We start from the raw sequence: 25,401 nt of genomic DNA, 5'->3' as shown, positions 1-25,401 counted from the left end.
CTTCAACCATTTAGACCTAGAACACCTCTGTGTCACATTAGCTGTTGCTATATTATATATATAGCAACGGTTTCTTTTTAATTTTAAAAAGATTTGTTTTTCATAAAACTTAGGTCAGCATTTAGAAGGCGTTTTTAGAATCAGCCTCAGGTCTAGTCTTATACTGTTGTACAACTGCGTCAGACTGCGAAAATAGTCGATCTTCAAGCTCAAAACACGTCGTGATGCAACACATTGGGCTTGCAGATTGGCTACTTTTGCTATTTTTAAACATTTCTTTCAAAAACATGCCCAAAATAGACATACCAGGTTGAAAGTGGTTAAAGTCTAGACCACCCCTCTGCCTTTAGACTGATATCTGTATATCGTTGCTGTTGGGCAGAAACCTTTTATCTCAATATTTCAACTCTTTATTTGTAAATTAAAGGCCCTACTTTGTTGTACTAGTAGCAGAGCTTGTAGATCTTCCATTTTTGCAATTAAAAACATTTGGAAAGTGAAAGTGGTTAAGTCTGTGGGTTTTATAAATATTGAGCCAATGAAAAGTATTAAGAACTTGAGACTAAATGATAACATTACATTGGATCCATTAGAATCTTTTTTCTGAAAAGTAACGCTTTTGGACATACAAGCTTTCCGCCCGACAGCGACAATAGATAACCCATGGCAGCAGTAGAGCGCCCCCTATAGGAGCTACAGGTATACAGTGTTCACAAATAAAACGCAAGTTTATATGGTATTTATTATTATCATCATTATTAGAAATTTAAACCCAATAATCATTGTCCACATTTAAACAGAGCTAAGTTTATCAGCCTTATAGCCGAACCAGTCGTGACACTAGCATGGGGCAGTTTCATCTGTACAAGTAATATGGTTTAGTCAGAGGTGGGTGAATATCAGTAGAGAAAGAACCAGCGTTGTAAAAAATAGACCAGTTAAAGGAGAGCATGAACAAATTATTTTCTTTTCCCCACAAAGAATAGTGTGCTCTGATTTGGCTTTGTCTTATTATGACTGGCTGTGTGTGTGTGTGTGTGTGTGTGTGTGTGTGTGTGTGTGTGTGTGTGTGTGTGTGTGTGTGTGTGTGTGTGTGTGTGTGTGTGTGTGTGTGTGGTTGGCTAGAGACAGGTGTGGTTGGCTTTTTAGGGCTGGCTCTGAATGTGTCTGCGGAGCTCCTGAGCCTTGTCCTTCAGGTCAGGCCTGGTGTCTGACTGCAGGGTGGACAGAGAGCGCTGGAGCTGCTCTCTGCTCTTCACTGACACGCAGTCCCACTGCTCGCTCTCTGCAGGAACACACACAACGGTCACTGACAAAGCCCATGTGCAATTGCATTTTTTATTATGTAAATCCTTCACCTAGCACCAACCTGAGGATGTATGACTGATACAGTATTAATTTCACTTTGAGAGTCTATACAAATGTAACCAAATGGACCTGTATTAGTGTTACATTTGTATACACCCTCAGAGTTACAAATAGATACATTTTATTGTAGGCTTGTGTTCACATAAAAAACAACAGATCATTAATAGTATAAAATGAGGTAATAATTGTCCATTTACCTCCAGTCCTCTTCACCAGCAGCTCCACAACCGACAAGGCTTCTGTCCTCACTGACGAGTAAGTCTTATTTTCTTGAGGGAGAAAATACAATGATGGGATTAAATACATGCAGGGGAATTTTAACCAACTAAACACCATTACACTACGTTTACTGGGGTTGTTCCATTTACAGTACCCATGTTTCTTTGCCATTTTATTTATCCATTATGTTGGAAATTGTATTCATGTATTTATAGATTTTCTTTTTCTTTTTGTATCTGCTACTACGCGCCCCAAAAACATAGCACTCAGTCAAAGGAACCATCTGCACTCACAAAGTTAAAATGTCTTTAATATGCCGCAGCAGCAAACAACGTATGTGTTTCGACCAAGTGGCCTTCGTCAGCGTTGACGCCGACTTTGTTCATGAGTGTGGAATGGTTCCATTGTTGTTCATGTTGTCAAGAACCTGCACCCGGTTTGACCTCTTAAAGCCAATTTATGCTTTGAGCGACAAGAGTTGAGCGACGCATCGCACTACGTGTCTCACTATGTTCTGAGATTTGAGCATTCATACCGTCTGCGACTCGCCAACATCCTCACCAAAATGTAAATAAGGAAATGTTCAGGTGGTTTCAAGAGTATATATCCGACATTTTATGAAGGGTCTGTGACGTTTCATTTTTCCAGAGGTGCGCAACACCAAATGCAGACATCATACGCAACGCGTTCTTTTCTTCGTGCACCATGTCGCTCCAATCAGAAATTGGCCTTAAAGCTCTTTGAGTTGAGCACGCCTAGCCTTTGAAGTTTTAATACGGTTTACACAGACATTTGCACTCAAAGGACCACGTTGGAAAAAAGCTTTATCCTTTTGACAGATATGTACAAATTATTATTTGTAATCATTTTTAGATTGTATTTAATCCATTCTGTTGAATTAAAAAATAATAATAATAATCGCGACCCCAACTTTGGGAACCCCTGCTCTACACCGTGTTTCTTCGCCAAAAAAAGTAGATCTACAAGTTCACAACCCTGTAGATCATCTAAGTGATTAATGCAGAAGGTAGTGTGTAAAATTGCTGGCAGTCATACCTAGAGGGTATGTAAGAGCAGCGCAGGTCTCTGTGAGGATCTGAGATAGTGCATTAGAATCTTGATAGCCCTTCTCGAGCAGCAACAGCCTACAAAGACAAAACATTCAATTCAAAACTCAACAAAACGTGTCCTTGAGGGGGTTCCATTTTGTACACTCTAAGTCTTATGGGGGTCGGAGGCCTAATGCATACTAAACTACATAGATGGAATACTTTATTGGCAATATAAAAAACAACAGTCACCTTCAAGAGCCCCAATGTGGATTAACAAATATAATCAATACAAAAATGGGGGTCCTTGAAATTAAAAAGTTTGAGAACCACTGCCCTAGTCACCCAACAACAGGGGGAAGTTGTTGAGTAAAACAGAAAACTAGGACAGCAGGTAGACATCAAACCTATCAACTATCTAAACAACAGATAAAAGCTCACACACCGGCTTACTAGCTTTAAAGCCATTAATTGTGATTAATAATAGAATATTGTCATTTCTATTACGTACCCCTGGATGTATGCCTTCAGAGAGAGTAGAACTCCCAGCTGGACCTTCCAGGTGCTCAGCCTGAGCTTCTCACACATCAGCGTGCACACCTCCACCTGGTAACGAGCTGCATAGAGCCAAATGAGCAACGTTTAAGGACACTGTTCACATGGATTAAAGCTAAATAAAATCACACAACTGAAACAATTTGTATGGCCAAGTCATAATGTGCAATTTGTGAAACAGTGTTAAAGGATTAACACACCAATTAACACAATATGTTAACTCATTGAGTGCCATTCACGTGTTTCACTTGTTTTACCGCTATGGTGCAACGTGCCAATCTTTTTTTGTTTTGTTCAGAACCCAAGATATCATTATCTGAAGATTTGCAGCTCCATCCACTCCTTGTTTAACTTATAACTGAAAAAGGCTGTATCTCGCTTCCTAAGCCCTTTTTTTTTACTTTGATTTTTTTTTTATAATAATCGCACTGGCCAGAAATAGCCAGAAATAATTCTGGCACTCAGTGAGTTAAATGATGATGTTTTAGTAATATTGTTACTGCTGTTCTACATTTCGCCAACCAGGTGAAGAAATCACAGATTGAGGCTTTAACCTTTGCTTTTATGAAATATCCAAGACCATTAGGGTTTTATGTAAGATGCTTCTGAACATATTGCTAGGTTGTCCACTTCAAATGCTCCAATCTTAAAATAATAACCGAAAATAGGTAGATGCTGGCTTCTATGGAATCAGTTGAGGCGACTGAGAACTTTAATCAATGTGTTAAGTTATAAATACCGATGATTGTATAGCATAGAAATATGCAACTGTCTGTCCATGTCGTGCTTGTTCTACTGGTCAACTGTTCATTTGGACTGGGTTCTGAGGGCCATCAAATACCTATTCTGTGGAATTAGCTGTAGGTTTACCTTGGGTTTGTGGATTCTTGGGCCAGGACTTTCCCAACGTGTCGAAGGCACAGAGCAGAGCTTCCGTTTGCAGCTCCCTGTCCTTCTTATCTCCATCACCATCCTCTTCCAGGGACCTCGGGGATACACCGCCACTCTCTGGGCAGTTCTGTCAGAAGTCAAGAATCAAGAGGGGGTTTGTTTGTCACTCACTCCTAAAGGTACAAGCAGCAAAACGTAGGTGCGGCATGTTCCGCAATAACAATACAATGTAACAAGATAATAGAGATTTAAAAAATTAAGTTAGAATATTACAGGTAAGAAAAAGGGTGTGAATATATAAAAAAAATTAAGCTAAAATATTACAGGTAAGAAAAAGGGTGTGAATATATATGATTGAACTGTGATGTACAATTGGTCCACATCATGACCATGTTTTTAAAGGAGAATACCGGACAAATTAAGTGTTGTCTTTGATGTCTCGTTACTCACCGACCGACGTGAAAAGTGGCGTTCTTTTTTTCCATAGATTCCTGTGTCGTCATTTTTTAAACCCCCTCCGTTGTCAGAATGGGAGCGCGTGGGTTAGGGAGATTCGTCTATTATAACCGAGGCAAAGTTGTTTTTCTCTCTACTGCTAGTCATTGTGGAGTCTCATGATAGTCAAACATGCGTTGAAATTTCCTGCGAGGCCACCGTTAATGGCGAACGATTTAACACTGGATGCTTGTTTCTTTCCAGAACCTGGCAACTCGTGCTCCCTAACCCACGCGCTCCCATTCTGACAACGGAGGGGGTTTAAAAAATGACGACACGGGAATCTATGGAAAAAAAGAACGCCACTTTTCACGTCGGTCGGTGAGTAACGAGACATCAAAGACAACACTTAATTTGTCCGGTATTCTCCTTTAAGGACTACTTGTAGTATTATCTGCACCAGTGTTTATGTCCTGTTACCTTCTTGATAAGAGGGATGAGGATCTGGGCCATTTCGCTGAAGCGGTCCTCCTGGCTGCTGTGCAGCACATCTCCTGCACAGCGCAGGGCGGCCATCTTGTACACCAAGCTCTCCTTGCAGCACTCCTTCAGCACCACTGCCAACACCTCAGAGATGGTGGGCTGGCCTGGACAGGGCTTCTGCAGCTCAGAGCTACAGTGGGAAAACAATGTAAACCATGTATAAAATGACAGTATATGCACAACAGAAGATGAGAATTCTTTGAATCAGAGGGGGGAATCTGGGTAAGCAGTAACCTGGCTAAGGCGTGATTTATACAGATCAAGCCTTAGCAAATTTACAAGTTCACCATTGCATAGTGAGCATGTAGATTGGCAATTTTTGGTGTGCAACACAGCGCTCAACCAAGCATAAATCAGGCATAACGTGCCTCTGTGGCCACTAGACTGGCTCCATTCATTGTGCATATTTGCTCAACCAGAGCGATTAGCTCTCATATTTGATTTCTGAACATTTGTTGCCTGGCACTCAATTACTGTAGCTGCGGCCCTACTACAGATACCGGAAAAACAAACAGGGGGCTCATGTGGGGTTTCTTGAGGAGGCAGGTAGATTGTGACTAATTTAAAACAGGAGTTGGTAACCAACACCTTGTGGGGAAGATCAAAGAAGTCTTCCCAGATTAGGTAAGGTACTGTCTGAGTAGATAAACGTATTGTGAAAGATACATACCTGCACTTGGATACCACTGACCCAACGGCTTTCAACAGCTCCTCCTAGAGGAAATCAAAAGGCAAAAGTCAGTTTGTTAACTCACTTGACTATTTAACATAATTTAATAATAACAATAATAATAATAATTTCGACCCCACTCCTTTGGCGTATTTTCTGTCAATGTACATTATGCACATATGTGAAATATGTCCTCTGCATTTATCCATCCTAAATATTAGGAGCAGTGGGCACTATTAATACAGTGCTCAGGGACACTTCAACACATAGACTGGGCGAGCCAGGGACGAACCGGGGGCCTTCTGACTCCCAGACGGCCTCTTTGCCGACTCAGCATCTGTTGCACCCCTAAAAGTGCTTCCCATAAAAAACGAATTAGCAGTTATGACCTTGCCCGCCCATGTGCGTCCAGACAGTCCCTGCATCAGAGCGGTCAGCACCATGCCAAGGTGTGGTGCCACCAAAGAGCCCGTCTGTTCCTTTGCTACAGTCGCCATGGCAGCGGCGCCTTGAGCCTTCATCTTCCAGGACTGGGACTGAAAAGCCTTCTGGGTAATAGCGATCAGCTCTGTCATGTAAAGCCTGATGCCTCCAAAGCTTCCTGGTGGGTCAAGCAAAAACACACTCATCAAGTCATGATCATCAATTCATCATACATTAACACTTATACTGTACCCTATATACTTTGTTGACCTGGGTCCCCCAGGGCTCTGTTTGTTAAGCTCCTTTTTTCCCCCCTCTACACCAAATCACTTGCCAAAAATTGTGAAAATGTAATATCGTAATATCTTTTTTTTTTAAAAATGCGACATGTATGTCTGCTATTTTCGGCGAGCAACACCACCATACATGTAAATAAACGAGGCTTACCTGGGACATTCTCCTGCCACACCTCTGTGAACAGCGTGGCATCGTGGCACTCTCCCTTCTCCTCCTCTGGGCCTGGAGCCTGGTGCATGCCCAGGAAGGCCAGGGGCAGTCCCACTCCAGCATGGCTCTTCAGCACATCAGGACTGTAATGGCTGATGGCGTGCATCGTCTGCGCGCACGACGACTTATACACCGGGTCTGGGAGGAGACGGGAAAATCAATTCACGGTTCACTTCGCTCGCCAGTGTCGATTGGCTATTTTCAGTGCGTGACACGGCGCACAACCAAATATAAATCAGGCATTAGCTACAGCTCATTTCATCTGCTTCCATGTTTATATGGGATGAACCTGTGTTTGTGTCCTCTCACCCTCTTTCTCCAGGTACCAGGTATTGAGCTTCAGTAGTAGTTTTTCTACACTGCTGTCCTTTGCGGTCTGATTTGGGGAGAGAAAAATGTTATTTGAGACTGTAGAGTCTGTAGAAGTCAGAAGTGAATTTATAATATTTCTGTCTGTGTGTGTGTGTGTGTGTGTGTGTGTGTGTGTGTGTGTGTGTGTGTGTGTGTGTGTGTGTGTGTGTGTGTGTGTGTGTGTGTGTGTGTGTGTGTGCGTGTGTGTGTGTCTGTCTGTTTTAATGCCATAGGGTTTTTTCGATTTATGCAGAAAATAAGGACTTTGGTTGACATAAGCCTAAGACGAGGGGTTCAACATTAGTTGTACCTGTTAATATCTCAACCGTGCTTATTGCAGCCATTACTGCCTGTGTGGTTCAAAAATCATAAGTTTGTTTGAGATCATCTTGTCAAACAAAACATGTGAAAACATGTCTATTGCATGCTACAGAGCTTAGTTTCTTCATTTATGCAAAACCCAATGCAAAGATTCCATTGGAAATCTGTGGTGGGAAACCATGGTGGTGATAACTTCAGGGGTTCATTTCAATTAAGTTGCTCACCCGGCGCATGAAGCACACGGAAGTACCCTCCTCTTCCGCATCTGACCAAAACCATTTTGGTCATAGAGCAGGCACACTAGCGTTTCAGGTGATAGAAGCATGCGCAGCGCAGTCGCGTTTTAATTGCAGAAGTCTTGCAATACTAGATTTAACCACCAGGACACGGCAGCTTCACTAAACCCCACGGTCCTGGGGGCTTGGTATAGGCGTATGCTGTAAAAGCAAAATGGCCACCATGTGAATATGACCCATGGTTAAGTAGTGTTTGTGTAAAGCCATGCTTACCCTGACCAGGTGGCCCAGAGCGAAGGCAAAAGCTTTCTGCACCACACTGCTCCTGTCATGGATGCCATTCAGCAGGGCACTCATCAGTTTACCTACAGCAGCAACATCAAACACACCAGTGCACAGAGAGTATATGTTAATCACTTAAAGCAGAATACCACTCATTTTCAACATTAAGCTATGTTATTTAATATACCTTAGACCTGATCTGTGTTAATAAGAAAAAGTCCCCCCGTCTGTGTTGCCTAGAACCGGAGAGTCGTTCTTTTTTTGGGTCATGTGATCAGCGACGTACGGCTGCTGTAGCCTCACTGCTAGAATGTGTAATTTCATTCACAGCGTGACTCGAGTATAAAATAAATTCAGCCAATTCGGTTACATTGTGTAACAGTTCTATGTCATGTGAAACAATATAGAATCACATGCCATTATATGCTACAAATATTTACTTGCAAAGAGATTATATTGTTTCGCACAGACATACGGAAGTACTAGGGAAATCCGTTTTTTAGATCTGCTATTTTCGGCATCTGTTGCGAGTCTTTAGATCTGCCATTTTCGCCAATTTTTTGTGGTTTAACAGTCTCAAGAAAGACCAATTGTATTGGCACGCTAGTAGTTGTGCAGTAGTACCTGAGTATGGGGTGAGGTCTTGGGGACACTGCACTGTGAGGGAAACAATGACACTGGCACAACCACCCTAGGGAGGGATAGAGGCAAATGAATACAGAGGGAATAACATGACTCACAGTGCACTGAATCTTTACATACAGATGGTAGGTGGACGGAGGTACGAGACAGAAAGGGGACTGAAAGAAAGTCTATGAGCAAAGTGAATTAGAGAAATGCTTAATTGTGAAAATAGCCAATCCACAAGCTCTCAACGCGCCGCGATGAGACATGTTGAGATCTTGTGGATCGTCTGTTTTCGGCAAATAACACAGTGGTACAACGAAGTGTAAATCAGGCTTAGGTGTGTGTGTACCTTGGTTCCTAGTCCCACTCCACTCTTGAGCAGCTCACAGAGCCTGGGGACCAGCTCTCCAAGGACAGACACATCCAGATGCTGGAGACACTAGTGTCACACACACACACATACGGGAGATATCTTAAAGGAAGAACTAAAGATGTATTCTTCACTTCTTTATTTTTGCAAGGTTCTGTTTGAAAAACCCAGTGGTGGAAAAAGTACAAAATGTTTTTTGAGTAAAAGTATCAATACTGCAATTTAGAATTACTCTGTTTCAGGTAAAATACAGAATGTCCCATTTCACAAGTTTTCAAATGTATACAAATCTTTTGAAAATAGCAGATCTACAAGCTCACAATGTGTTGCGTTGTGAGCTTGTAGATCAGCTATTTTCAAATGGCCGAAATGTATATAGGGCTGAAGTGGGTAATGTATGTTTAGTAATGATAATCAAAATCAGTAACTAAAGTTTTCAAATAATTGTAGTGGAGTAAAAGTACAATATTTGCCCCTGAGGTGTAGTGGAGTAGAAGTAAACGTACAGAAAATTGGAAATACTCCAGTAAAGTAAAAAATCACACCCTGTGTGAAGTGGGCGGTGTTTTGCTAGCTAATCACAATACTGAATGGAGTCAACCAATCATGTACAAAAAATAAATACATTTATTGAAACACTCTTTATGACGAAACCATAACTTTAAAAAAACAAATTTATGTTTTTTTTAAAGTTATGGTTTCTTATATAGGGCTATGCACATGTGTCATGTGACACTGGCAAATCACAGTCCTGAATTGACTGTGATTGGCCAATCACGGTGCAGGATAATTGTACAAATTTCCAAACAGGATTCCAAGCAGGATAATTGTACAAATTTCCAAACCTCACTTATAGGGGCGGTTTCACCGCCCAAAAATACCTCAAAATTGTACTTAAGTACCGTAATTTTCGCACTGTAAGCCGCACCTGAATATAAGCCGCAGCAGCTAAATTGAATGATTTGTACATATATAAGCCGCACTGGACTATAAGCCGCGGGTGTAAAATCCATAGATTTAGGAGGTCCCCTAGTGGCCGTTAGCTGTAAAAATCCATAGATAAGCCGCACCGTTATATAAGCCGCAGGGTCGAAAAATGGGAAAAAAGTCGCGGCTTATAGTCCGAAATTTACGGTAGATGGAAATGTATGACGTCTTAAATCATTCACCTAGTCAGGTGGTGGTATGACTTCTCAAATCAGCCTCCGAGTCAGGTAGTGGTATGGCGTCACAAATCTGCCTTCGAGGCCGTATGGCGTCTCAGATCGGCCTCGGAAAAGAGGTGGCGGTATGACGTCTCAAATCAGCCTCCGAGTCAGGTGGTGGTATGGTGTCTCAAATCTGCCTCCGAGGTCGTATGTCGTCTCAGATCGGCCTCTGAAAAAAGGTGGCGGTATGACGTCTCAAATTGGCCTCCGGTTCTGGCGGAGGTATGACGTTCTTTTTTACTGTTTTTTTCTGCATTATAAATGTTGTAAATGAGGAAAAACTATGAAGATGAAGAAGAGAAGTGGAAACAAGAAGATGAAGAGAACACAAAGATGAAGAGGATTTTATGTGTATGCTTGTGTTTATACAGAAGTATTAACTGGGTAAGTATGAAAAAAATCCCATTTCCTTACAGGGCCTGTATCATCACTGATGGTCCGTCCCAGTGGCGAACCCTCTTCTACCATGCCGTTGAAGGCACAAGGGGGCGGGGCTGGCGGGCTAAGTTAGTGCAGTGAGTGGCAGTTGGGGCAAACGCAGTCCCCACCAATATTATTTACGATTCTGTGCCTATCGGTACATAACTCGGACGGCGCTTAGTCGACCATCGGCCGGTCGTCGGGCGCGACTCCTCGGCCTCAAGGTCTGCTGAGTCGGCGCGCCTCCGTCATGGTCCAAAACTATACTTTATCGGCGAAAAAAATAATCTGCGGTTGTTTGAAAAAGTATTATCCCAAGCGGGAGTCGAACCCACACTCCCAAACCTGGTGGATCGGTAGTCCAATGACGACCGAGGTGCGCCACTACGGCCAATACTGAAATTGGGTATTCGGGTTGTATTAGAATGTGACGTCCTAACTCTTCTATTGTAGAGGAAAGAAGTCCCCGCCCGCGTGCCTGTGCCTTCAACGGCATGGTAGAAGAGGGTTCGCGTCCCAGTGCAGCCAGATGTTTCCTGCATACTATTGTAAATGTTCATTTATTTTGTATCGTCTTTAATCTGTATCTTAATATGTTTGTTTTACTGTTTATGTCTGTATTGTAAATGTTCATTATTTGTTTCATGTATTTAATCTGTATCATAATGGTTTTTTATTGGTATTATAAATGAGGAAACAAGATGAAGATGAAGAAGAGAAGAGGAAACAAGAAGATGAAGATGAAGAGAAGTAGTTGAAGATGAAGAGAAGATGGAAATATAGGACGTTCCAAATTATTCATTTAGTCAGGTGGCGGTATGAAGTCTCAAACCGCCCCCCGAGAAGGTATGGCGTCTCGCAGTGGCTCAGGGGTAGAGTGACCGGTAGAGCGGCCGGATGGGAACCGCGAGGTTCCCATTTCGATCCCGGGCTCCCCCAGAGTTAGTGTCGAAGTGTCCTTGAGCAAGAGGCTGAATCGTTAATTGCTCCCGGTGAGCAGGTTGGTGCCTTGCATGGTTTCCTCCGCCATCGGTGTATGAATGTGTGTGTGAATGGGTGAATGTAATGCATAATCTATGTAAAGCACTTAGGATAAAGGCGCTATATAAATGCACCATTTCCCAAATCGGCCTCCGGATCAAGTGGTAAAATCGACCTCCGAGTTAGGTGGTGGTATGGCGTCTCAAATCGGCCTCTGAGTAAGGTGGTGATATGGCGTCTCAAATCGGCCTCTGTGTCTGGCGGTGGTATGACTCTTTTTTCTTTACTGGCTTTATCTGTATCATACTGTAATTGAGGAGATGAGATGAAGATGAAGAAGAGAAGAGGAAACAAGAAGATGAAGAGGGACATAATGAAGAGAAACAAAGATGAAGAGGAGGTTGTATGCTCACTTGTTTTTTAAGTAAGTATTAACTGGGTGAGTATAGAAAAAAAATCCCCTTTCCTTAATGGTCCTGTATCATCACTGATGATCCGCCCCAGTGCATCCAGGAGATTTTTCCTACATAATATTGTAAATGTTCATTATTTATTTTGTATTGTCTTTCATATGTATCTTAATGTGTTTGTTTTACTGGTTTTATCTGTATTGTAATTGTTAATGAGGAAACAAGATGAAGAAGAGAAGAGGAAACAAGAAGATGAAGATGAAGAGAAGTAGTTGAAGATGAAGAGTAGATGGAAATGTATGACGTCTTAAATCATTCACCTAGTCAGGTGGTGGTATGGCGTCTCAAATATGCCTCCGAGGTCGTATGTCGTCTCAGATCGGCCTCTGAAAAGAGGTGGCGGTATGTGGTGGTGGCCTCCGGTTCTGGCGGAGGTATGACGTTCTTTTTTACTGTTTTTTTCTGCATTATAAATGTTGTAAATGAGGAAAAACTATGAAGATGAAGAAGAGAAGTGGAAACAAGAAGATGAAGAGAACACAAAGATGAAGAGGAGTTTGTGTGTATGCTTGTGTTTATACAAAAGTATTAACTGGGTAAGTATGAAAAAAATCCCATTTCCTTACAGGGCCTGTATCATCACTGATGGTCCGTCCCAGTGCAGCCAGATGTTTCCTGCATACTATTGTAAATGTTCATTTATTTTGTATCGTCTTTAATCTGTATCTTAATATGTTTGTTTTACTGTTTATGTCTGTATTGTAAATGTTCATTATTTGTTTCATGTATTTAATCTGTATCATAATGGTTTTTTATTGGTATTATAAATGAGGAAACAAGATGAAGATGAAGAAGAGAAGAGGAAACAAGAAGATGAAGATGAAGAGAAGTAGTTGAAGATGAAGAGAAGATGGAAATGTAGGACGTTCCAAATCATTCATCTAGTCAGGTGGACTACCTTCTCGGCCCCCGAGAAGGTATGGCGTCTCGCAGTGGCTCAGGGGTAGAGTGACCAGTAGAGCGGCCGGATGGGAACCGCGAGGTTCCCATTTCGATCCCGGGCTCCCCCAGAGTTAGTGTCGAAGTGTCCTTGAGCAAGAGGCTGAATCGTTAATTGCTCCCGATGAGCAGGTTGGTTTCTTGCATGGTTTCCTCCGCCATCGGTGTATGAATGTGTGTGTGAATGGGTGAATGTAATGCATAATCTATGTAAAGCGCTTTGGATAAAAGCGCTATATAAATGCACTATTTCCCAAATCGGCCTCCGGATCAGGTGGTGGTATGGCGTCTCAAATCGGCCATGAGTATGGCAGTGGTACGACTCTTTTTTACTGGCTTTATCGTATTATACTGTAAATGAGGAGATGAAGATGAAGAAGAGAAGAGGAAACAAGAAGATGAAGAGGGACATACAGAAGAGAATACAAAGATGAAGAGGAGGTTGTATGCTCACTTGATAGATGAAGAGTAGATGGAAATATATGATGTCTTAAATCATTCACCGAGTCAGGTGGTGGTATGGCGTCTCAAATCGGCCTCCTAGTCAGGTGGTGGTATGGCGTCTCAAATCGGCTTCCGAGGCCGTATGGCGTATCAGATCGTTCTCTGAAACAGGTGGCGGTATGATGTCTCAAATTGGCCTCCGAGTCTGGCGGAGGTACGACTCTTTTTTTCTGGTTTTATCTGTATTATAAATAAAAACTATGAAGATGAACAAGAGAAGTGGAAACAAGAAGACGAAGAGGGACAAAATGAAGAGAATACAAAGATGAAGAGGAGGTTGTGTGCATGCTTGTGTTTATACAGAAGTATTAACTGGGTAAGTACAGTATGAAAAAATGTGGGGGGGGGGTCCCCAGTTCAAATATGATTATTTTGGGGGGTCACGGCTTGAAAAGGTTGAGAACCACTGGATAAGTGATAAATAAAAATCCTTCTTGATTCTTGACATTGATATTATCACCACTGGGTGGCAGTCTTTATATAGTAATGTTTTATGCCTAAAGCTGCTTTTCGGGTCTCACCATCTCAGAGTACAGTCCATAACACTATGTACAGTCCAGTCAAACTGGAGAGGACTTATGACAGTTGCTGCTGTCATAATGTGTTTGAAATCGACATTAGTGCTCTCTAGGTATGATTTAGGGCCCTAAAGATGTAAACACTATGAATATCAATTGCTAAAATTCTTCAGTAACAGGATAGGTGGGCTTCAAGGAAGAGTGGGCACCTCTGTGTTAAAATGACTATTTTTTTCCAAAATGTTAAAAAGAACAAATATTTGGAAAATGTTTAAAAGTAAAGTATACATGATTAGAACATGCTTAAACATTTGACAACTAAGGTCTAATATTTCTACATTTGCTATGTAGACTCTCTCTCTCTCTCTCTCTCTCTCTCTTTCTCTCTCTCTCTCTCTCTCTCTCTCTCTCTCTCTGTCTCTCTCTCTGTCTCTCTCTCTCTCTCGTAGAGATGACTCACCACTGGGGCTCTCAGGACAAAATATTCTTTCTGCTCCATCTCCTCTCATACAGACTTGCGTCACTCACCATTGCCACAGCTTTATTTTCACTCATTAAAGGAGGAGTTCACCCAAAGAAAATCTTATTTTCTATCAATTGCACACCCTATGAAGCCTTGAATCCATGGATTATTTTTTGTTTTTGTCGCATTCCTAAGCTAATAATTTGATTCCCGTCTCCTACCGGCTAATGTATCCGGTAGGAGACACAAAGTAGATTATTTGTGTCTCCTACCCGAAATACACACGGTCATCAAATTATTGTTTTAGGAATGCCACAAAAACCAAAATAAATCCATGAAATCAAGGCTTCATGGGGTGTGTAATTGATAGAAAATAAGTAATTTTTTGGGTGAACTCCTCCTTTAAGCTCAAACACCACCATATAGGCTATAGATGCCGTGCCAGTGAGTGAGTGAGCGTGCGTGCGTGAATGTTGTTTTCCTGGTTAACAAAGATTGTTAAAGTTAAGGTTATGGTTTTGAAAAGATTCATGTTGGGTTCAGGGTTAAAGGGGTAGTTCACCCCCAAAATAACCTTTTTTCTATTGATTACTCACCCCATGAAGCCTTGAATTCATAGATATTTTTTTGTTTTTGTCACATTCCTAAGCCAATAATTTGATTATAATACATTTGTCCCCATTGATTCCGGTAGGAGACACAAATGCATTTGTGTCTCCTACCGGAATCAATGGGGACAAATTTATTATAATCAAATAATAAAGGAAGGAATGCGACTAAAACAAAAAAATATCCATGAATTCAAGGCTCCATGGGGTGAGTAATCCATAGAAAAAAAGTTATTTTGGGGGTGAACTACCCCTTTAAGGTCGTAACACACGGCAAGCGGTTCACGCGGGCGTTACCGCTCGGATCAGCGGTGATCGTGCCGCGATCATTGTTGTTTTTATTCCTCCTCCGGTGCGGTGAAAAGAAAAGCTCACCACAATCCAGCTCTTGCCGACCGCGCGCGTGTGCACAAACGAGCAGGACTGCGCCCGCTCGGCTCACCGACCCTCAACTTCTCCGCGCGTCCCAAATAACCGCCCGCCTCTCATTGAAAATGAATTACATAGGCGCGTTGGCCGCTTGCCGTGTGAAAGGACCTTTAGGCTTTAGGTTAGGTGTTGGGGATAGGGTCAGGGTGAAAACCTGACAGGAAAATAATTAAAAACTTGATTGACAAAATTAAGATGATAAGGGGACAGGGGAACATTAACCACTTTAAACCTTGCATCTCAAGATTGGTCATCTCTGTATCGTAGACACAATTGTAAAAAAGTATATATATCGATATAAAAAAATGATTCAAACAGGATTTTCATCGGCCATTTTGTGGTTAAGTAGTTAAATAGACAACACCACTATGCCTCCTTCAACCTGTTGAAGGTTCAATCTTTCTAATTCACATTTCTTCAGGTTAGAGAACTTTCCCGGAATGCAAAACCTGCACTGCAAAGCATCCATTCTGATCTCAAGAACAAACCACCAGTGTCCAAATGTATCATAGTTTCTTTCTGCCCAGTTAGTAGTTTCTTGCAGTCTGCTGATTGGTGCATGTATGGAGCTTCCACAGATATTTCTGATTAGGCTTGAGAGGAGGGCTTGTGCAGAATACGCGTGTACTCTATAAATGCCAAAGTCCATACACAGTTTAAGCTTGTGCACAGACAGCAGTACTCAAAAACTACATTGAATGGAATACTGTATATCCCAATCTCACCATACATCACAGACAGTGGTGGAAAAAGTGCTCAAATGTTTTAAGTATCAATACTGTAAACATGTAAAAGTATAGACAATTAGAAATACTTCAGTAAAGAAAAATACCTCAAAATTGTACTTAAGTACAGTACTTTAGTAAATGTACTAGTTACTTTACACCACTGGTCACAGATGTACTGCTTGACTTGAGATAATAACCTTTCACATTGTTTTTGTTTCATCCAAAAATCACTCAGCCATCTCAGACAGACAGGTCTAGATCTTCACTTGTCTGGCTGTCTTCTGTTTGCCCTTTGGCCTCTATATAACCCATGCACAGTAGAACAGCAGGCTCTTTATGTTTGGCATGGTGGTGGCGCCAAGAGTCATTTGCGTGACTTCACTTCAGTTCGATAGTCTCCGAACTCCACAGACTTTGTACCTTGCTGATTCAAAAGCTATATACCCCCTAGGGGGGACAGCATAGTTACTACTGGTTAGTGCTGTCACAGCCATAACCAGGGCTGTGACAGCGTTTTGAGCTTATAGATCTGCTATTTCCACTATTTATTTTTTTTGCCAGACCCAGGGGGTCAGGCCTACATGAGGCTTTGTCGTCCCTCTTTCCCTCCCGCACAACGTTTTTGTCCATATATGGTGCTTACATGTCCCTCTTTTTGATTGGCCAAGCTTAGCGTGACGTAGTGCACTGACCACTAGGGGTCTGGCAGTGATCCGAGGAGCACTTTTTCTAGTTTTTTAATATGACTTTTTTAACATGGAATTGATTATGACAATTATGCAAAAATAATTGCGATTATATTAAATAATTCCGATTAGACGATTATGTAATAATTGTGACAAGCCTACTACTGGTGGCTGCCAAATATTTGTGTGATAGGAACGGTGTCTTTTAATTTGAAAAACACAGATGATAGTGCTTGTAAACAAATCTACGAAGTCAAAGCTGCATGAGAGACAACGTACAGGCACTTGGGGAAAAAAATCTTTGGAATACTTCCAAGCTAGTCTCAATGGTCAACTGATGAGACAATCAGCTAAATATGGTGAGATAGCCATCAAGTTGCATGGAAGGCATAAAAAAAAAAGGAATATGAAACACCATTTTATACAATATATGTAGTGGGTCCCCTAACCTGGAAACAGACAAATCTGCAAGTACAATTGGTTGGTTTTCGCTGCCCCCAAAGTTGTGGGGCACCAATCAGGGCCCAGTATGCAAATATGGGGTGGGTTTATCACAGAGGCTTTTGTTTTAATCCGCCCCTTGGAAATGCAGGTTCCACACAGAGATTCCAGACTAATATCTACGCAGTGATATTAGCCTGGCCATGCCAGGCTATGGGGTCCCTGCTTCGTCTCTTATCTTTCTGCAAAGGGGTTTTGGCCTTTAAAAACATTGAAGACCTTCAAGTTTCTTTCTTGCAGTATTGATAGGATTTATGTAGTTTTCTTCTTTTGGTCATATGTACATACTTTGGTCATTTGACTATGTATGTTGTACAGTCTGGCAGTAGAGTGGCTGTTTTTTTTGTCTTTTTTTTTTTATTTTTTTTTTTACAGCATAGCTCTCTCTGGGAGGCGAACCTTCCACAAGATGGTCTGTCTGTGTTTGTTTGTCCGGGACTAATCTCACAAACAGTTATACTGATATCAGTGCCACATTCATTTTGTGTATGGCTCTGTAGGAGACTAGCCGTCTATAGGAGGGTCTTGTCTGTCTGTCTGTTTGTGTGGAACTAATCTCGCAAACAGCCGGACCAATCTCGCACACATTGCCAGTAGGCCAAAGTACCTCCGTGCATTTAGTTTTTTCATGTTTTATATTATCTGAAATATTACTTTTTAATTTTGTAATGGAGGTCAAGGGGGAAGTCAAGTCAAAGTCCCTTTTATGACCATATATGGAGATCTCTGCGTCTCGTCTGTTTTCCTTGTCCGTGTTCCTTTTATGCCCACATATGGAGATCTTTGATGTCATCAATATGATGTCATAGAACTGACATCGTAGACTGCCCTCCAAGTACTCTGACATGGGTACAGAAGTTATGTGTGACAACAGGTACAACGGGTATTACATAATCAAGGGATGCGTGTTTTATCCACATTTTCTTTACGGCGTTGACTCTTTGGAGAGGCGAGCGTCTATCCGCCGGAGCAAACCTTAAATGTCTTGTGCACACTGTCATTATTATTTTTTCTTCACGTTTTATATTTTGAATTCTAGTTTTACTTTATGATGAAAGTAAATGCGTCTCAGATCAGGCTGGAACCTGCTGGACACCCATTAGGTTTCCCTAGGGTGGTCCTGTGGTCTGACCATAGGGTCAGTAACTGATTGATTGAATGAATACTTTATTAGAAGTTTGCAGAAAAAAACACATGAAAGTGCAGTTCAATACACAGTCATGAGTTCCTCTCTCTTTCCCTCTCTCTTTCCCTCAAAGAGTCCATAGCCTTGTTGATGAACGTCAATGTCATATCCTTGAAGTGGTGGAAGGTGGGCGTAACGGTTTCAGAGTAGAATTTCCAGGCCAAAGGCCTCAGCCTCAGGCACAGCCTACTTTCCAGAGCCGTTACACGAGAATGGAGATCCATTGTCTTGGAATGAGCTTCTTCCCCACACCTGCCCAGCTCATCCAGCTCCGTTTTCAACAGCTGGTTCTCCCATGTCAAGTTCAACTGCTCTGACTCCACGGCAGCCATCTTGTACTCCATGGCAGCGATGTTCCTCTGAGCTACTGTCAGCTGCATGACCACAGACTTGTAGTCATTTACAAGGTTCTGGTGTTTAACTCTGAGGGTGTAGAAGTGGCAAAGGATGACTATAACCAGGAGGAGCCATAAGGCGCATTTGATGAGGGTGCTGCAGATGGCACGGCGTGCTTTGGCGTGGCGCGCCTTGGTGCGCCTTAGCGTGCCATGCCTTGCCGTGGCTGATCGAGTAGCAGAGGGGGATTCTTCAATCTGTTCCTGTGACTGGAACACGTGGTGGTCCACCTCCAATGCCTCATTGCCGGTGGTACACTTCCTCACCCTTCGTCTCCGCGTGACTGTAGGGGAGCTACCTGTCGTCTCATTCTCACTGCTGCTGGAGTATTCCACTGCTGGTTGCTGTACTGTGAAAACAGTTTCTGGTCCAGCAAAGGTGTACAGGCAGCTGGAAGACGTTCCAAGGTATGAGTCCTCGTTGGCTGCTGTCTCCTCTTGCTCCACCATGGCATGTTCATCCTTTCTCATATCTCCTAAAGTCACAATGCCCAAGTGGTCAGTGACTATGTCATCTAAGGTTTCCTCTCTCACAGTGTCAGCAAGTGAATCACGACTCAGGTCCTGTAGCCCTGGCTCGGTCATCGCTGGAGCACTCTCTAGGAGAGAATGCATAATAGTTTCAGTTTCCGGCCCCAGGAGGTCAGTCCCATCTTCCAGTGCATTCTCCAACCCCAGAGTCTCGGTGTTCGACCCTTTATTACTTATGATCGTCCACCCCGTGAATGACTGTGCGTCAGTCGACGACTCTGACATTGTCTCCGACACCTTAAGTTATGGCACAAAATAACCAATCACCGGGAACTTGTGGGAAGTAACAGGAAAATAGGAAGCAATGAATGAAAACAATCACAGTAACAGCTGTTATCTACTAAGAACTTCTGACTGCAAGGGAGGTTCAGTGTTCAGACCCTGATATCGTGCCAGCTCTCACTTATATAGGTGACTGTGAAGGAATGTGACAACACTCTGTGATGTCACCCTTCGATGTCACTTGCTGACTCATTAACATCAATTACCCTTCAATGCCACCCCAATCTGGGAACCCATCGCCAAATAAAAAGGAAGAACAGCGCCCTCTGCTGTTTTTTACTCTTTCACTTGGCTCTGGGCCGAGCTAAATGGAGCACCCGTGTGCAAGAAACCAGGGTTTTGGTCTGCCCTCAGCGCTCCACTTCCGGTGGTGCGCTTATGTTTTCATTCCCACTAACAATATTTCTACACAGAACACTAACACCACTTCTCCCAGAGAACATGGATCGTTTTGGTTATAAGCCCACTTGTTTCTATGATGAAAGAGCAAGTTAAAATGTGAATATCTTTCCGTGGTTTTGTCTGCTCCAAGGACGCTATTGTTAAATGAGTTTTGGTTTGTTTTCAGTGGGAAGATACTGAAAACAAATCTTCAAGTTTATTTCTTGCAGTATTGATAGGATTTATGTAGTTTTCTTCTCTTGGTCATATGTACATACTTTGGTCATTTGACTATGTATATTGTACAGTCTGGCAGTAGACTGGCTGTTTTTTTTTCTCTTTTGTTAGTTTTTTTTTTTTTTACGGCATAGCTCTCTCTGGGAGGCGAACCTTCCACAAGATGGTCTGTCTGTGTTTGTTTGTCCGGGACTAATCTCACAAACAGTTATACTGATATCAGTGCCACATTCATTTTGTGTATGGCTCTGTAGGAGACTAGCCGTCTATAGGAGGGTCTTGTCTGTCTGTCTGTTTGTGTGGAACTAATCTCGCAAACAGCCGGACCAATCTCGCACACATTGCCAGTAGGCCAAAGTACCTCCGTGCATTTAGTTTTTGGATGTTTTATATTATCTGAAATATTACTTTTTAAATTTTGTAATGGAAGTCAAGGGGGAAGTCAAGTCAAAGTCCCTTTTATGACCATATATGGAGATCTCTGCATCTCGTCTGTCTTCCTTGTCCGTGTTGCTTTTATGCCCACATATGGAGATCTTTGATGTCATCAATATGATGTCATAGAACTGACATCGTAGACTGCCCTCCAAGTACTCTGACATGGGTACAGAAGTTATGTGTGACAACAGGTATTACATAATCAAGGGATGCGTGTTTTATCCACATTTTCTTTATGGCGTTGACTCTTTGGAGAGGCGAGCGTCTATCCGCTGAAGCAAACCTTAAATGTCTTGTGCACACTGTCATTAAATTTTTTTTTCTTCACGTTTTATATTTTGAATTCTAGTTTTACTTTATGATGAAAGTAAATGCGTCTCAGATCAGGCTGGAACCTGCTGGACACCCATTAGGTTTCCCTAGGGTGGTCCTGTGGTCTGACCATAGGGTCAGGCTATAACTGATTGATTGAATGAATACTTTATTAGAAGTTTGCAGAAAAAAACACATGAAAGTGCAGTTCAATACACAGTCATGGGTTCCTCTCTCTTTCCCTCAAAGAGTCCATAGCCTTGTTGATGAACGTCAATGTCATATCCTTGAAGTGGTGGAAGGTGGGCGTAATGGTTTCAGAGTAGAATTTCCAGGCCAAAGGCCTCAGCCTCATACTTTCCAGAGCCGTTACACGAGAATGGAGATCCATTGTCTTGGAATGAGCTTCTTCCCCACACCTGCCCAGCTCATCCAGCTCCGTTTTCAACAGCTGGTTCTCCCATGTCAAGTTCAACTGCTCTGACTCCAAGGCAGCCATCTTGTACTCCATGGCAGCGATGTTCCTCTGAGCTACTGTCAGCTGCATGACCACAGACTTGTAGTCATTTACAAGGTTCTGGTGTTTAACTCTGAGGGTGTAGAAGTGGCAAAGGATGACTATGACCAGGAGGAGCCATAAGGCGCATTTGATGAGGGTGCTGCAGATGGCACGGCGTGCTTTGGCGTGGCGCGCCTTGGTGCGCCTTAGCGTGCCATGCCTTGTCGTGGCTGGTCGAGTAGCAGAGGGGGATTCTTCAATCTGTTCCTGTGACTGGAACACGTGGTGGTCCACCTCCAATGCCTCATTGCCGGTGGTACACTTCCTCACCCTTCGTCTCCGCATGTCTGTAGGGGAGCTACCTGTCGTCTCATTCTCACTGCTGCTGGAGTATTCCACTGCTGGTTGCTGTACTGTGAAAACAGTTTCTGGTCCAGCAAAGGTGTACAGGCAGCTGGAAGACGTTCCAAGGTATGAGTCCTCGTTGGCTGCTGTCTCCTCTTGCTCCACCATGGCATGTTCATCCTTCCTCACATCTCCTAAAGTCACAATGCCCAAGTGGTCAGTGACTATGTCATCTAAGGTTTCCTCTCTCACAGTGTCAGCAAGTGAATCACGACTCAGGTCCTGTAGCCCTGGCTCGGTCATCGCTGGAGCACTCTCTAGGAGAGAATGCATAATAGTTTCAGTTTCCGGCCCCAGGAGGTCAGTCCCATCTTCCAGTGCATTCTCCAACCCCAGAGTCTCGGGGTCCGACCCTTTATTACTTATGATCGTCCACCCCGTGAATGACTGTGCGTCAGTCGACGACTCTGACTCTGACATTGTCTCCGACACCTTAAGTTATGTCACAAAATAACCAATCACCGGGAACTTGTGGGAAGTAACAGGAAAATAGGAAGCAATGAATGGAAACAATCACAGTAACAGCTGTTATCTACTAAGAACTTCTGACTGCAAGGGAGGTTCAGCGTTCAGACCCTGATATCGTGCCAGCTCTCACTTATATAGGTGACTGTGAAGGAATGTGACAACACTCTGTGATGTCACCCTTCGATGTCACTTGCTGACTCATTAACATCAATTACCCTTCAATGCCACCCCAATCTGGGAACCCAGCGCCAAATAAAAAGGAAAAACAGCGCCCTCTGCTGTTTTTTACTCTTTCACTTGGCTCTGGGCCGAGCTAAATGGAGCACCTGTGCGCAAGGAAACCAGGGTTTTGGTCTGCCGCTCCACTTCCGGTGGTGCGCTTATGTTTTCATTCCCACTAACAATATTTCTACACAGAACACTAACACCACTTCTCCCAGAGAACATGGATCGTTTTGGTTATAAGCCCACTTGTTTCTATGATGAAAGAGCAAGTTAAAATGTGAATATCTTTCCGTGGTTTTGTCTGCTCCAAGGACGCTATTGTTAAATGAGTTTTGGTTTGTTTTCAGTGTGAAGGGAGCGCACAGACAGTAAATCCCGGCCACTACATTTGATTGGGTAAAGCACGGCCTGCTTCCTGATATGAAGGCACTTGTAAGCTAACGTGCACACGTTCTGAACGGGGCTCTCGACAGATTCAGTAGCGTAGCTCTGAATCTGTTCTTGAGAGATTTATGCCACCCTGACGGGGGTAGGACCGTGACAGTTTAACTAACTATGATGTCACTCACAGTACTGATGGTATTGACGTCATAGACTGGCCTCCGAGTACTCTGTCTCTGACAACTATGGAGATGACTGACGTAATATTGATAACGTCGTCAAAGGAGGTCAGTTGTCCCAAATATAGAGTTTCACACATCTCCAGACTGTCCTCCACGTACTGTCCTCTGATCTGACATCATACTGTAGATGACTGACATCATACGATGTGTGAGTGACACTTGCAAGATAATTGCACCATCTTAACCAACAGGTTTCTGAGACACAGCCCTACATGTCACTTTGTCATTTCAGTTAATTACTGTATGCTCTTCAGTTAATTATTAACTCTGCAGGTTGTTGGCCTGCTGCTGAGGAACTGCAGGGGCTAATTGGATATACTAGGGGAAAAAAGCACCCTTTGGGCATTTGGCCCCTTCCTACCTGAAAGCCCCCGTACCCCCAGACACTACTGGGGGGGTGGGGGGGGGGGGGGGCAGTATGCAGATATAGGGCGGGTTTATCACCAGAGACATATTTTTTATTTGCCCCTCGGAAATGCAGGTTCCACACAGATATTCCAGACTATTCCAGATCTACGCAGTGATATTAGTCTGGCCATGCCAGAGTAGGGGGGCTTCCTCCCAACTGTCCCTACAATAATGTTGCAACAAAATCGTCTGATGTCACAAAAAGCATGTCATCCTTTTAGCACCATTTGTATAACCGTACCACTGTACCTTTTTGCAAACTGTTAATAAAGCATTCAATCAATCAATTAATCAATCACACACCATGATGTTTATTTTTCAAAACTGCACACAGCATTTCCTGCCATATCGATACAGTAGCCTCTGTATTGTCATCATTGAAAGTATCATCTCTATATTCATCAGTATATTATTTTTCTAATGCAGGTTTTGGAAATACTGTTCTATCTATGTGGGTGTCTAATGTACACTGTCCCTGGGTAAACTACACTGCTAATTGGTGCTGCTAATAATACATTCCTCAACTGCAAAACAAACTTAACCAACCAGGCAAATGGTTTTCTAGTCACTCAGCCATGCTACAGTAGCTTCTACCTAAACCCCCAGCCACCTCCTTCACAGCCTGACAAAAGCATGGCTACACTTTGATTTACAGAGGATGTTGCTATGCAAAGCACTCTGTCAGTGACTTCAAATACAAACAAAGGGCTAATAGGGAGGCTGCAGACGTGAAATACTGTACAGGCAGATACCTATGGTATACAGGCTATAGCCCAGGCAAATATATGAAAGCATGTGCCTGTTATTTTCCTCCTGCAATTTAGTGATAGAGAGGACTATTAACACATTTTAAAACTCTAATTTAGTTATTATCAGTTATCAATATGGTTCCTCTGCTTTCTCATTTTGCTCTGGCAGTTAGCATCTATGGCAACTCCAATCAGTGCTCTTGAGTGGACAATGGAGAGCAGCACGTTTCACATCACTTTAGGTTATGCATGTGTCTGCTAGGTCAGTGGTTCTCAAACCTTTTCATGTCAAGGACCCCCAAAATGATATGTATGTGGCCAGACCCCCATCCCAAAAAATATTTTTCTAGGGACCCCCAGAAGCAAGGATTTTAGTAAAAAATGTTTTGCTTTGATTTGCACACATTTTCAAGATTTTTCCAAAATAGCAGATCTACAAGCTCATAGCGCGGCACTCTGTGCCACGCTATGAGTTTGAATATCTGCTATATAAAATAATAGTTAAAGTGGTTAAAATGATTGTGACGCTATATTAACTACTTTTGCTGGGGACCCCCTGGTACCCCCCCCCCCCCCCCCCCCCAAGGACCCCACTTTGAGAACCAATGTGTTAGGGCTTAGTTTTAGGGATAGGGTTATAGGGGCAGTGGTTCTCAAACTGGGGTCCGGGGAGTTAAGGGAGTTACGGGACTGTCATTCCAAGAGTGTAGAAATGGAACCACATGGACCCTTACAGGTCCATTTGGTTCCATTTGTACACTGTCGGAATTAGGACTTTACATTATAGATTGCGGTCCGAAAGATAGAAATTTAAATCAAATGGGGGTACGAGGCCTAATGCATATCAAACTGGGGGTCCTTGAAATTAACACGTTTGAGAACCACTGCGTTTTCAGTAATAACCACATGCAGTAATATGTAAGGGTTGTGAAAATAGAAAAATAATTACAGGTTTTCCGA

General features: G+C 42.8%; 1 protein-coding gene across 1 annotated transcript; it reads right to left on the bottom strand.

Moving 5' to 3' along the window:
• Positions 1–724: 724 nt before the first annotated feature.
• Positions 725–10,523, bottom strand: LOC308096129 (proteasome adapter and scaffold protein ECM29-like; the record flags this gene model as incomplete). Its single annotated transcript, XM_080443427.1, has 14 exons — positions 725–1,285; positions 1,566–1,637; positions 2,644–2,732; positions 3,148–3,253; positions 4,062–4,209; positions 4,998–5,190; positions 5,731–5,774; positions 6,120–6,331; positions 6,601–6,798; positions 6,970–7,036; positions 7,842–7,933; positions 8,475–8,541; positions 8,827–8,916; positions 10,470–10,523. The coding sequence occupies 14 exons, from the start codon at positions 10,521–10,523 to the stop codon at positions 1,146–1,148; spliced, it is 1,572 nt and encodes a 523-aa protein (XP_080299553.1). The 3' UTR covers positions 725–1,145.
• Between the last annotated feature and the right edge of the window lie 14,878 nt (positions 10,524–25,401).

Source organism: Gymnoscopelus braueri (genome assembly GCF_963280865.1).
Source record: "Gymnoscopelus braueri genome assembly, chromosome: 2".
NCBI lineage: Eukaryota > Metazoa > Chordata > Actinopteri > Myctophiformes > Myctophidae > Gymnoscopelus > Gymnoscopelus braueri.
The sequence above is the reverse complement of the archived record's forward strand: the minus strand, read 5'-3'. Positions and strand labels throughout refer to the sequence as shown.